Here is a 13211-nt window from a genome sequence, read left to right as displayed (position 1 = left end):
TCACCCTCTCTTATATCCTCTCTCTTCTATTTTATCTCTATATTTCCTCCATATGCTCCATTTTCCATTCTGTCCCCCTGAACATTTCTTGTTCCCCCTGTTCCCTTTACTTTTCCCTTCTGCCTTTACTTTCTGCTACTCTTTCCCCATCCTTCTCTATCTCTCTCTTACTTTCTGTTTCCTTAGTACCCTCTTATCATGTAACAGTTTATTGTATATAAACAAGCGTTGTAGACTTTGGAATTCTAAACTAAACATAAAAACTGAGAGAGTTCCTTGAAGCTTGTATGTAATGGCACAAGTTCAGTTTATTGAGTTAACATCAGCAATGGCAGCTCCTTTGAAGGTATTTGGGGGAAATGTCATCAGAAAAATGATGTGCCTGAATGATAAACAATATTATTTTAATGTAGGATAGGCGTGATGCTCAAGGCTTTTATATCAGCTAGGAAGTGACAATTGAGTGGTGCCAGCCTGTGCCTAGGAGGTTATTGTGCAGACCGTGCAAGGAGGGCACTAGACAGCAATTTTGCTCTTGGAATGTGCCAGTCTGTTCTATAGGAAGTACCGGAGGGTGCTAACATGGCATGATGTTGATGGAGCTCTGTGCATATTGATGGGACTGAGCATGCTGTAGGACATGGGTATGGGCAAGCATGCTGGATCTTATGGTTCTTAAACAGCTGGCATGCAGCAGTTTCCTAATTTATATCAATGCCAGCCAGAAGTTAAGATGCCTATTTTTAAGCCAAACGTATGCAGAAATATTTTTTGTAAGGGTTAAACATTTACAAAAGAAGACAAATAAAGTCAACCCTGCTAAAAAATAAAAAAAAATCTAGCTATCTACATTTCCAATCTGCTGTTATTTACCTTCCCACAAACTGGCAAGTGTCAGATTTTACCTTTGCTCCCACCAGACTCCAGTGCACGGATAATGGTCACAATGTTGTGTAAGGTAGATGCTGTTTTCTGCAGCCTCCAGTCTTCTCCTCTACATGGCTGTTGATTAAAGATTTGTCTGTAATGAGAAGAGTCGGGCACATTCTTGCCAGGAAATAGCTGATACACAGAGTAGCACTTTGCTAAACCGTATTACTTGCAGACACTATTATCTAAGCCGGAGTGGTTAGGGACTATTTAATGACCTTAGTGGAGTCAGCAGTGCCATTAACCCAGAGTACAGAGCAGCAGACCTCTAGGAACTGAGTCCAGATATCATAGTCTTCTAAATTCATTCATTAACCTTCTTTTTTTCTTGAGGTCTAATGGTCAAGGAACTGTCCTTATTGATGCTGTACATTGGTGAAATGGAGCAGAAGCAGGCATAAACATATTATCTTATTATGGTGTCACTGTCTCAGAAGTCACAGATTAGACAACAGTGCATGGTACAGGATTGTGGCTAAATGTTGTACTAAGTGACTGTGTCAAGTGACTGGGACCAACACTGGTTTTTGTCAGCGCTTGCCAGATCCCCTTTTCATGCTGTTAGCTGTGACTAAGAGTTGGTTTTAATGAGTCTGTAGCAGTCTCTGGAAGTATATCTGCCTGCAAATCCTAGAGTAGATACTGTGGGGATGACCAATTACAATTGCAGCAAATAAATGTTAAGGAAAACTGGAGCCTTTGACCAAAGCAACCAGTCAGGTTTCATTTTTTATTCTGTGGGAAAACTTTGTCTTCTCTTCAAGTTATTGATGGCTTTTCAGTATCATCTTTTTTTCTTCTTAGGTTTATGTCCTTTAAAACTTCACCTAATCTTCAGGATCCGTTATTGATATCTGTTCATCTATATAATCCATAAGCTTACATTATGGTTACTTGGCAATCAGATATGTTATAGCCGCAGGGCTTGTCTAAATTCCAGTTATGCTTTTGGAGATATTTATATATATATATATTACTTTTAAATATTGTAGATATCAAGATATATATACGCATACAGCGAGAGATACTCTTATAGGTTTTATTTGCCTTTTGTTTCATTTTTTGCTTCATATTTCAGACAGTAGGCTTAATTCCCCAGACCTTTAAGAATCATAATTTGCCACAACTGTTAGTTTTATAGCAACAGCGAATAAGATTTGAAAATAACAGTCACATGGCTGGAAATAATGACCGTTCTGGCTAATAAGTTTTTACAACTTAGTGAATTGAGCTTTGGGTCCGATTATCTCTTATCTCCTGTTGTGCATTGTATTTCCAAAGACATATTACGTTTGCTGTAAACTGCTATGGAATATGATGGAGCTATTACAGGATAACAATAAACATAATAAACTGAACCAAGAGGGTTTTTGTTCTGGGCTTTAGCTCCAGTTTGTGCATTCATCAGCCCCAATGTCTCCTCTCCATCCTATCCCTGCCCTGGGTGTTTATTACACCATTACCCCCTGCTTGTGCTCCCTCCGACACACAGAACACTTTGCTTAACAAACACTGTTAATGAAACTAATATTTCTTACTTTATTTCATGACAGGAGACATCTACAATATTGCTGCTACAGCAAGCTGTATGCATTTTTCATGGGCATATTCTTTTCATTTCCAATTGACCTGGTTTCGCTGTAATAAAAAAATCCTTACATTTAGAAATTCATGCTGAGAGCCAGGGATGCTATTTCCCCTTCCATGGGGAATCTATTAGGGAGCAGGATATAGAAAGAGAAAGGCATATTAGTAATGAGGGGAGCCGAGTTTACATCCTAAGTACCTCACTAAGACTCTGTTTACCCTGCCAGCCCTGTTTTCGCAAACCCTTTGAACATGGAGGAATAGCTATCGGATCTCAGGGAACCCCTGCTAATAATTACTATGTCTACAGCTCACAGTACATCATTGTGATGGTCACTGGAACCAATGGTCCTTGCATTCGTGGTCAGTAGGAAGAATCCCCCCCCCATTATAGATAGTTAAAAGAAATCATTGGTGTCAGTGAGAGAGGCAGATATTGCTCACAGCTCAAGGAACCCCTATCAACCTCTGGAGGAACTCTAGGGTTTCATGGAACCATGGTTGGGCAAGGCTGCCGAAGAAGCTTTTGCCCTGGAGAGGATGATGAAAAGAACAAGAGTGGGACAACATAGAAAACTAGCATTCTCTGTGCAGAAATGTATCTTCTGTCTCCTCTGAGCCTGACAGAAACCAACCTCAGCGCACCATCAGGGGAGACCACAATGCGTTCCTCTTTTCGCTCGCATTTGTCTGCTGACTCTTGTAGAGCGGGTTATATGGAGACAGAAAATACCTTCCATTTTCTCTATGTTGTCCTACTCTTCTCTGCTTCTTTCTCTTTCTTGGAGTTTTACCAAAATGTGAACGTGCCATGACAGGATGCAGAAAACTGTGTGAATAAGTTCTAATTAGTCCATGAAACTACTTAGCTGTTTTAATTAACGTATTTATTAATATTTTTAATCTCCACAAAGCTGACAGTGTCATATTTCAAATGATTCAGCAATAAATGAACTTAGATGATGAAGAGAATGAAACTGCAGATGTGACTTTTAGTTCTTGCATGCATGCTGCTGGGAAAGGTTAACCATTAGTGGAATATCAGTGGATTTGGCACTTTCTATTTAAAATTCTGCCACTGTAATAATAATTAGGTACGAAACATGAGGGACTCCGGGTACTGTACTGTGCCTGGACACTGAAGATAATTATTCAAAATGGCAATTTTTACAGTGAATTTAGCTTTACAGCATAAAATTAACCTGGAGGCTGCCATCTAATTAATACGCTCAAGTCACATAGCTCTGTGGTCACACGCTCCATGTTGTACACTTCTGTCTGCAGACATTTATGGATATTTAGGAACTCCTGGAGCAGTTTTTGTCAACTTAAAAGGTGTTACTCTCAAAGACTACAGACATACTAGAGTAGGTGATCAGAGCCTAGAGATGTGCAACAGGGGTGGTTGGAGACTGAATGCTCACTACAGGAGATAGAGAGAGACTTTGGATATGTTACATGAGACTGCTAGATCTTTGTCATGGTAGACTCTTTACAGATGAATGCTTCCACTACTGACTTCTGAGGTTTGCAAAGGGCTGCACAGCAAGCACCAAAGGGCTGCATGTGGCCCTCAGGCCCCAGGTTGGGCACCAGGGTGTTAGAGCATAACATTGTATCAAAAATTCACATGTAAAATGCAATGTCTCTTTAGACACATACTGAAATATAATAACTGCTAAAATATGCTATTATCTGACATTTATATATTAAAAGCATAATATCACCTTTCTGGAATATTTTGAAGGGGAGTTACATTGTAAAATATTTTTGGAGAATCTCATGTTTATGGGAGGTCCCCAGTTAGCTAGGTGCCTGGGAGAAGGGACAATCTGACTGCTAAGAGTCTGAAGTGGTTCTGGGAGTGCCGCTCGTCGCCTCCCATTAGGGTATCCTGAGGGTGGTAAAATCACGTGTACACAAATGACTGCCCTCCTCTTTTAGGAGTGTCTAATTTTTTTATGTGCTGGCCCAGCTTCCCTGCCCCTCCCTTCAGCTGGCATCGCATCCAAGTCTGAAGGGCCCAGCAGAAATCTCAGGGCTTTTGGATATCTACACAAATGGAGCTTTTACAGGTCCAATCCATATATGAAGCTGCACTCATGGCGATACTAGACCTTCATGTGGGTGCTTGCGTCGGTTGGTGCTGCGTTGAACTCAGAACAAGGGAAACAAAGTCACCACCCCTCACATATAGTGATGTTCTGAGGCCCTGCAGGGTCCCTTTCTCAAGGCAACTTAATTGAAGTCACTTTAATTTACCTTGAGAACCCTGCGAGACCCAAAATATTGCTATATATGTATGTGATGCTGTTCTTCATAATAGATTTGGGGGATGCAACTACATGTTTGGAGTCCTGGTGGGTTTTGTAAAATATCATGCCTAAATATTTAAATGCGTATATCATCTTATGGGAAAATTGTTGCTCAGTCTGGTGACAGGGTCTCTTTAAACTATTGCTCTCCCAGCATAGCTAACATGCCTGTGACATCCTTCAGTGGGCAGCCAGTTACTTTGATCTACCCTTCTCTGTAGGATAGGATTAAAAAAAAAGCTGTTTTCTGCTTCACTAAATTGACTGCAGGTCTGATCAATGGCTGATCATGTTGTCTGGACAAGAGGAATAAAGGGGGGCACTGCTCTGAGCCAAAACAGACACTGATGTTCAGTGACTGAGCAAAGGCTTATCATGTAAAGTCAGGGCAGGGGGCACAGGGTATCTTTTTTAGTGCATAGCCACTTAAATGTGTCACTTAATAAGATTACACCAGCTCAGCAGTGATCTGGAGCCTGCAAAGTGTCCAGATGTGATCACCGCTGCTGCACATCGAGCCCCCTGAAAGGGCTGCAAAGCTGTTTGTAGCTTTCCGAGGGAAGGACACCCTATTAAGTTGCGGTGTCTGTTTAATTTGCATCACGGGTTCCAATTAAGACTGAGAATCACTTCATTCAAACTGCAGTTTTAGTGGTTGACATTTTGCTGCATTAACATTTAAATCAAGAACAAAAATGGTATGGGGAGGGAGAGGGAAGAAAAAAAAAATCTATCAGAAAGGGCAATTTAAGACCCAATTACACAGATCTTTCTGATTCCACCTCTTCTTTTTTTTTTTGCCTTGCAGAAAAATGCGGTGATACTATAAAGATAAAGGAACCCAGCTACCTGGTCTCCCCGGGATATCCTGTGAACTACTACCCATCCCAGAGATGCGAGTGGATCATACAAGCCCCTGAAAAGTACCAGAGGATCGTGATCAACTTCAACCCTCACTTTGATTTAGAAGACAGGGAGTGCAAGTAAGTAGAATGAGTCTGTCAAGGCTTGAGCGCCACCTGCTGGTCACTATGGGCAACTGATGGTACCAGTCTATCCAGTTCATGGGTTACTAAAGAGCATCTTGCGTTTGTGCGCGTCACTTTATGATCGATCGGGGATTGAAGCCCACGTCGGATCATTTGTTCAGGGCTTGGATATTAAATCTAAATGTTCTGTTAGCTGGAAGTGAAGTGTGTTAATGTTATCCATCTTACCAATGCATTGCCTGGTTTTCATCTAATTTATGTGCCTGTTCCAATACATTCCTGAAAAAAAAAAAAAAGAAAAACCTTTCAGCAGAGAGCAGGAGTGAAGGCTCTAATGGCCTGACATATGCCTCACTGCTGCCTCCTCCAAATATGCTTCCCTGTGCCTTGGCTTTGCAGAGCATGTCAGTGCCGTAATGTCTGTTCCATTTTGTAGCCGGAGCCTCAGGCTCTGCTCTCATTTGCTTGCTGTAAATAATGCATATGTATGTACATATTAAGCTCTTCCTTTGAGAGGGTTTATCGTCGCCTGCTTTGAATGCACATACAGCTATCTTCTGGGCTGCATGGCCTCTGATGTTTAGCCAGAATGTGGGAGATGTTTGCATTGAAGCCATGTCAACTTATTCCAAGCAGAAATAGAAAAAGGGCATTAGCTAGAATCAGACATCATTTAATAACAGATCTGCTACCATTTAGGCTGGTTACTAAGGGATATTGTGCATCACCACGGCTCTTAAAGGACAGGTCCACTTTATACTTAATGCCTAACCTATTCCAATCTAAACACCCCCCAGCTAAGGAACTACTTACCTCCCGCGGTATCTACAGCCCACCTGTGGAGTAACTTCCCATACACTTGAATGGGGTCTTGCTCCCCCTACTGTTGGACAAAGATAACTAGGTGGTTGGGGTGGTTGTTAGGTTTGCTATACGCCAGGAGAATTTTGTTCGAAATTCTGAAAAATGCTTCCTCAGAGCTTTCGATCTTGCCATCATTGAAATCATCAAAATGTCGTCCAGATAGCTACTTGAATGGAATTCCAGACACATTAATCAGGTTTCTTTTGTACCCAACATTACAATATGTCACATTCACAGTTAGAATTTCTATTATACAAAAAAAAAATGCATCCTAAACCTTCAAATTTTCTCATCCATACGGTTGAAAACAGTAATCGATTTGTTCCTATTGACCAACGAATGTTCCAAAAATGTTTTTTTTTCTAACAAAATTCTACTGGTGTACGACCAGCTTTAGTTTAGAATCGATTAGTGAGCTGGGCGGGGGGAGTTTTTATTATAAAGTGAACCTGTCCTTTAACAGGTATTGCTGTAGCAAATATTTGCAAGTACTTGTTTCACAACCAACAATTATTGTGTTGCATTTCCAGGCAGGGGCCTATCTGAGAAAGTTGGAAGAAAGTAAAATGTGGTAGGGTTGGCCATAGTAATCCCGTACCTGTACTACATCGATCTGTCGACAACATCTCCGCATTTCATTACGTCTTGTTTCTATGAATTAGTGCAGCAGGTTTGCAGTAACCCATGGCAACAATCATGGAATGATTTAACAGTGAAGCTGATCCCTGATTGGTTTACTTGCGTCACAGGACGGTGTTGCTCTTATGCACCTTATTACATAAGCACTTATGCAAGAAGCTACTTGAATATAATCCATTCTGATTGACTCATCGCTGGCTCAGCTCTGCCATCTGTTCTCAAACACAGATATGGTGTTGATTGTGGTATCTGACTGATACTGGACTGTGTTGTCTGTTTTAGTGCTACTGATTACGCTTTAGTCTTGTGTGTAGATTTATAATGACTCTCTGATGGATTTTGTTTAAACGTATCTCTGAAAATGTTCATATTAGTTAATAAGGACCATGGAATAAAATAGCTTTTAGTGACTGGATTTCATTGCTTAAACAAGCTGATATAGAGGAACCTTGTCAAAAAAGATTTCGGGTACTTTCCTGTTCAGCAGGTGATAACGCCAATCTCAGCTCTCTTGCAAAGCTTAAGGTGCCATAGCTGTCTGACACTTCTGCTATGTCGGATATCCTGTCCTCCACTTCATGCTGCATTTTCACCAAGAGACCAAAGATTGAAGTTGCCACATGCTGAAAGTATTCATAATATTTTTTGACAGTGTTTTTCTTTTTATCCTAGCCACAGGGCTGCTTTAATGTTTATTGATTCTCACAGGTTTGCCTTATGTAATATAAAAAGGATTTGTATTGTAAAATGTTTCTGGCAATTGCTGTCATTCAAAGATCCATTAAGAAAATGTAGTGACTGTATAATTGTGAAGCATGTTGGTGTAACTGATAGCAGTTGCTGTGCCTTTAAACTCCAAATAGCGCTGGTGAATTTATTGTCAAAGACGCCGATTTATCGGGTCATTTAGGATAAACTTTCATTTTGTTTTAAAACATTGTAGAATTGCTGATTGTAGAAGTATCCGTAGAGATAGATGTCTTACAGCTGGAGTATGTTGTACTAAGTTTATATCGTCATTTGTTTCCCAAATAGAGACATAAGACATATCTCTTCCAGGGATCACTGGGTCAGCCACTGTATTGTCTGTCCTCTGGTGACTCCATCTACAAAGCATAAACTGATGATCTATGTCAGAGACACATTTGAGAATCCCTCTTATAAACCTATAAATGTTATTGTTTATGTAGTTACAGCCATAAAGAGATGTCAGCTTTTATTGGTCCTAGGAACTGTTGTCTAAATTTAAGCTTAGCAATGACTTTTTCCATATTAAGGACATTAGCAATTGTTGGGTAGGACAAGGGGTCCCAGACCAAGCCACATCTAGATATTAAAACTGACCTGAGAGAACTGGTATACATTGGAGTTTCCTACATGTTATAGTCCACATAGACCCAGGCTCATCTAGATCATCAAACTGACCTGAGAGAACTGGTATACATTGGAGTTTCCTACATGTTATAGTCCACATAGACCCAGGCTCATCTAGATCATCAAACTGACCTGAAAGAACGGGTATACATTGGAGTTGCCTACATGTTATAGTCCACATAGACCCAGACACATCTAGATCATCAAACTGACCTGAGAGAACTGGTATACATTGGAGTTTCCTACACATTATGGTCCACATAAACCAAGCCATATCTAGATCTTCAAACTGACCTGATAGAACAGATTTACATTGGAGTTTCCTACATGTTATAGTCCACATAGACCAAGCCACATCTAGATCTTCAAACTGACCAGATAGAACAGGTATACATTAGTGTTTTATACACATTATAGTTCACATAGACCAAGCCACATCTAGATCTTCCAACCGACCAGAGAGAACAGGTATACATTGTAGTTTCCTACACATTATAGTCCACATAGACCAAGCCATATAGACCAAGCCACATCTAGATCTTCCAACTACCTGGATAGAACAGGTATACATTGGAGTTTCCTACACATTATGGTCCACTGCCTTGAACCAGTACTAAATGGAGTTGACTTTTAAAGACTTTTCAACTGGACTTACTTAAGCTGGACTATAAAATAATAATAATAATAATAATAAAAACAAGGAATATGTAAGCTTTACCATAAACATTATATTGCTGCATCATGTCATATACACTCTAGGCAAAGCTTTGAATACCTTTAATATATATACGAGAGAGAGAGACAGAGAGAGAGAGAGAGAGGGAGGGAGCGAGAGGGAGAGAGAGAGGGAGAGAGAGGAAGAGAGAGGGAGAGAGAGAGAAAGATAGTTTTGAGCCCATGGCAGAACAAGAAGCGTTTCATTGACCATATCCTGCTTCTGTAAGCTTTGGACAACATACTAGCCCTTACACACAATGCCATTTTATACACCAGCAGCCCCTACCCCAAAATCACAGGAAACCTGTAAATCTGCTGGAAAGTGTTTTTAAACATTCAGCTCAGGTGTTGATACAGCTAACAAATATGTGTATATAACTTAAAGCCAAACTCCAGGCAAACAACTAAATACTGATGAAATACATATGTGAGAGTTTCATATATGTAAAAGGATTTTGTATTTCTGTCCATCCAGTCCTGTGATTTATACAGCTCTGCCCCACATCAAAGCTTCATATGGCTAGGCAGGATATCCGATTTTCCCTCTGCTGCACATAAGTAACACTTACAGATCTGGTCCCTCCCCTAGTCTGTCACTAGCCAGTGAGAGGAGAAGAAGCAGACTGATGAGCTCAACTCCCTGCCACTCTACTCACATTGCTTGCATGTAAACCAAACATTTCCTGATGCATTCATGAATACAGAGCTGCATTTATTTGTGCCTTGTATATTTGCCTGGAGATTAGCTTTAACACTTTGTAAGGTTACCGGCATTTTTCATCCTGATCGGCATTCTGAGATGGTTTAAAGGCCAGTAAATGTCTCTAGACCCTAGAACCGGTTTTCTCTTCTTTTCTCCTTCTGCTGCTGTTTGAGTTCCGGAAACGGTGGCTCTGTTTCCCATCATTAATATCGTACATTTTCTATACAGTTGGTCTCTCACAGGAGCTCGCAGTGGCGCAGTAATTGATGAGAATGTAAAATGATGGGTGTAACCATACAGAAAAGAAGCATTCATTGTTGTGTACAAGTGCCATGCGTCACCGAGCTGATCGTATACAAATGGAAAACAAGCTCAAGGACGCAGGCATTCAGGCTTTCGGAAGCTCGCTGGTGCGCAGCAGAGAGGCATGTGGTTTTCAAAAACTAAAAGGAAATTCCATTCTGAATTTTTACGGGTCTTTTAATTGGTTCCCAATGTTTAGTGCACAAGAACATCATCTGCCGTGAGACCCATTCAGCCGTAAAATAAATATGTGCCTTGTAAAATGGTAATATTAATGAAGGCTGCTATGTTTATTCCCAACTAGCTTGAGGCGAGGAAACCTATAGCTTTCTATGTGACTTATAACTTCAGCCTGCTTCCCACATTCTCCAAAAATGGATGCAAGTGATAAGAGTCTTGGTCCAGGGTTTCCTCTAGAACTTAGCACGGTGATTGAATTAATCATGTTTCCTCTATACATGCACTGCACCATCTGTCTACACAGTATGTTCAAGGCTACTGATTAGTTATATAGCTTAAGACAGCTTTTTCATTAATGGAATTCAGTATTGATACTAGATTCTGATTGATGGCAATACTGTAAAATGTTTGTCTTTCAGAAGATGTTGAATGGTAGGAGAGAAAGGTGTCACGTGTTGCTCAAAGCAACCATTGATGTGCCACCTTTTATATTTCCTCTGTAGGTTTGAAAGAAGCCATGTGATTGGTTGCATGTGCAATACAAGTATTAGCTTATATTCTAGTGGGGCTTCTACCCACAAATTTGTGTAGAATCTATGCAATCTAGTTGTATATTAAGTACTAGTTTATAATCTAATGGGGTTTCCACACTCAGGTTTGATTCCTCTGAAGGGAAGTGATTATAATACCTCAGTGCTGTGAGAACACAGTGTGTAACACTATTGGTAAACATACAGTGGTCACAATTTTAGGCCTAACTGACTTGCAGTTGTCTTAGACCCCCTAGGCTGTCTGTAGTTACATATTACCTGTTCCTTTGGGCTGCATACGTTGAAGGATTTTTACTAAGGGCAAACAGAGAGAGTGAAATGCCTGACTTTATTAGGTAAGTTTATAATTAACTTTTCCATGCTGGCCCGTGGTGTAGTGTGACCTGAGTCTCTGTCCTTGTACCTACAGAGAAAACAAAATCCTGTCCCCTCTGCCCTTTACTCTGACATTTTAATAACTGGGCCACAAAGTGTATTTCCAGGCCAACCAAGATAGGGGCTACCATTTAACCTGCAAGTCATAAAGTTTATCAGGCTGTAAAGTTGGTCATACACGTATTGATTTGTGATGGATTTAGGTACAAGTGATCACAAGCAATTTATCATCAATTAATATATCTATCAATGCATCAAAATGTATTTACATCTGTTAACATCAAGAAATGTGTTTTCTATGAAACAACCTGACCAAGATTGTTTGACATTGCAGGCAGGTTATACTGTGAATGAGGCTTTAGCGACCCATTCACTAACTTATACCTACCAACTTTCTGGGATGAGAAAGAATACAACTTTCTGGAATTAGAAACCTTTAGTACAAAGTATGTAGGCAAAGGAGGCACCCCCGCTACACATCCAGAATAAGAAGTAGCAGCATTGACACAATACAAATTCACACCAGTTCAAATAATTCAACAATTTGCTGTGATGTATATAAGAATTTAATGAAATACTGGACACCATCACTAAAGTGTAAAGATTACACCATGCTTTACAAGAATGGGGGGGCTCTTATATTATCGTTGCCCTAAGTTGACTTATGTCGTATAGTGGCCTTGCCTCACTTTGTATCAGTGATTTCACTGTCTAGGCTTTGTTTTTGCTGTAGATTCTTGAGATTCAGGGCTTTGCAGGCAGACTCGCCACCATGGGTCATGTCTGCCTCTAACTGCGGTGTGAGCCAACAGCTGCCAGTAATGAGTCTAAGCCATAATCTAAAGAAAACTTTCATCACTATCACTGACACTAAGCAAACAATGTACAAAGTGATGTCATGAAGGAGATAACAGCGGGATTTTATTATCCAAGATACAGAAAGTGGACAGGAGTTTGTTGCTCCTGTGCAGGCCGCTTCAGCTCGTAGATAAGGTGATGCTGGCCATGTTCCATCCATCTACAAAAGCTGTGAGATAGATGTGTGGAATGTTACTGTATCTTGTGGGATTGCTTTCAGCCTGAGCTATTCCGGGGTTAATCATTAAATAGCCCTGGGGAAAAATGATGTAAAATCCCAGCTGCATGGCGAAGGTGATTGAGTAAAATTGTAGGCTATGGGGTCATTAAAAGTAAATTACATTTTTGTGATAATTATGAGCAGAGGTTCATTTGTGCAAAGCGAAAGGGCCAGTAAACCTAAAGCACAATTTGGTTTTAAAGAAGAACTATTAATAATAGCACAGACATGCAGAAATGCCAGGAGGTATTAAAAACTGAAGGCATGCAAGGTAGAGTTATGACTGTAAGTAAAAATATTTTCTTATGCTGGAAGCTGACTACTAATTCCCTTTAAGGACACTAAAATAAGCTTCCCTGCAGCTTTACTAAATAAATGACAACCAGAAACGCAGCGTCCTTTTCTCTTCCTGTGAATTGAACTGAAACAAGTTTATCTTCCTCCTAAGATCTATCATCTGTAAAATTCTCCTGCCCCCCGGAAATTAAGAGACGAACATTGTGGTCCAAATCAGGAGAGCAGCCTAGTCTCCATAGATACAGTGGAGAAGTGAGTGTAGCTATCCTAGAACAGGGAGTGTGTTATTCACAGGATTACCAGGTGAAT

At 40.3% G+C, this 13211-nt stretch overlaps 1 protein-coding gene across 1 annotated transcript in view; it reads left to right on the top strand.

Annotated features, from left to right (window-relative positions):
* NRP1 (neuropilin 1) overlaps nucleotides 1–13211 on the top strand; it is a 153587-nt gene that overhangs the window by 668 nt on the left and 139708 nt on the right. The window contains exon 2 of the mRNA XM_018563251.1: nucleotides 5641–5815. Coding sequence (XP_018418753.1) covers nucleotides 5641–5815 — 175 coding nt within the window. The remainder of the gene's footprint in view (nucleotides 1–5640; nucleotides 5816–13211) is intronic.

This window comes from Nanorana parkeri, unplaced genomic scaffold, assembly GCF_000935625.1.
Source record: "Nanorana parkeri isolate BGI_ZX_2015 unplaced genomic scaffold, ASM93562v1 scaffold645, whole genome shotgun sequence".
Lineage (NCBI taxonomy): Eukaryota > Metazoa > Chordata > Amphibia > Anura > Dicroglossidae > Nanorana > Nanorana parkeri.
The sequence above is the reverse complement of the archived record's forward strand: the minus strand, read 5'-3'. Positions and strand labels throughout refer to the sequence as shown.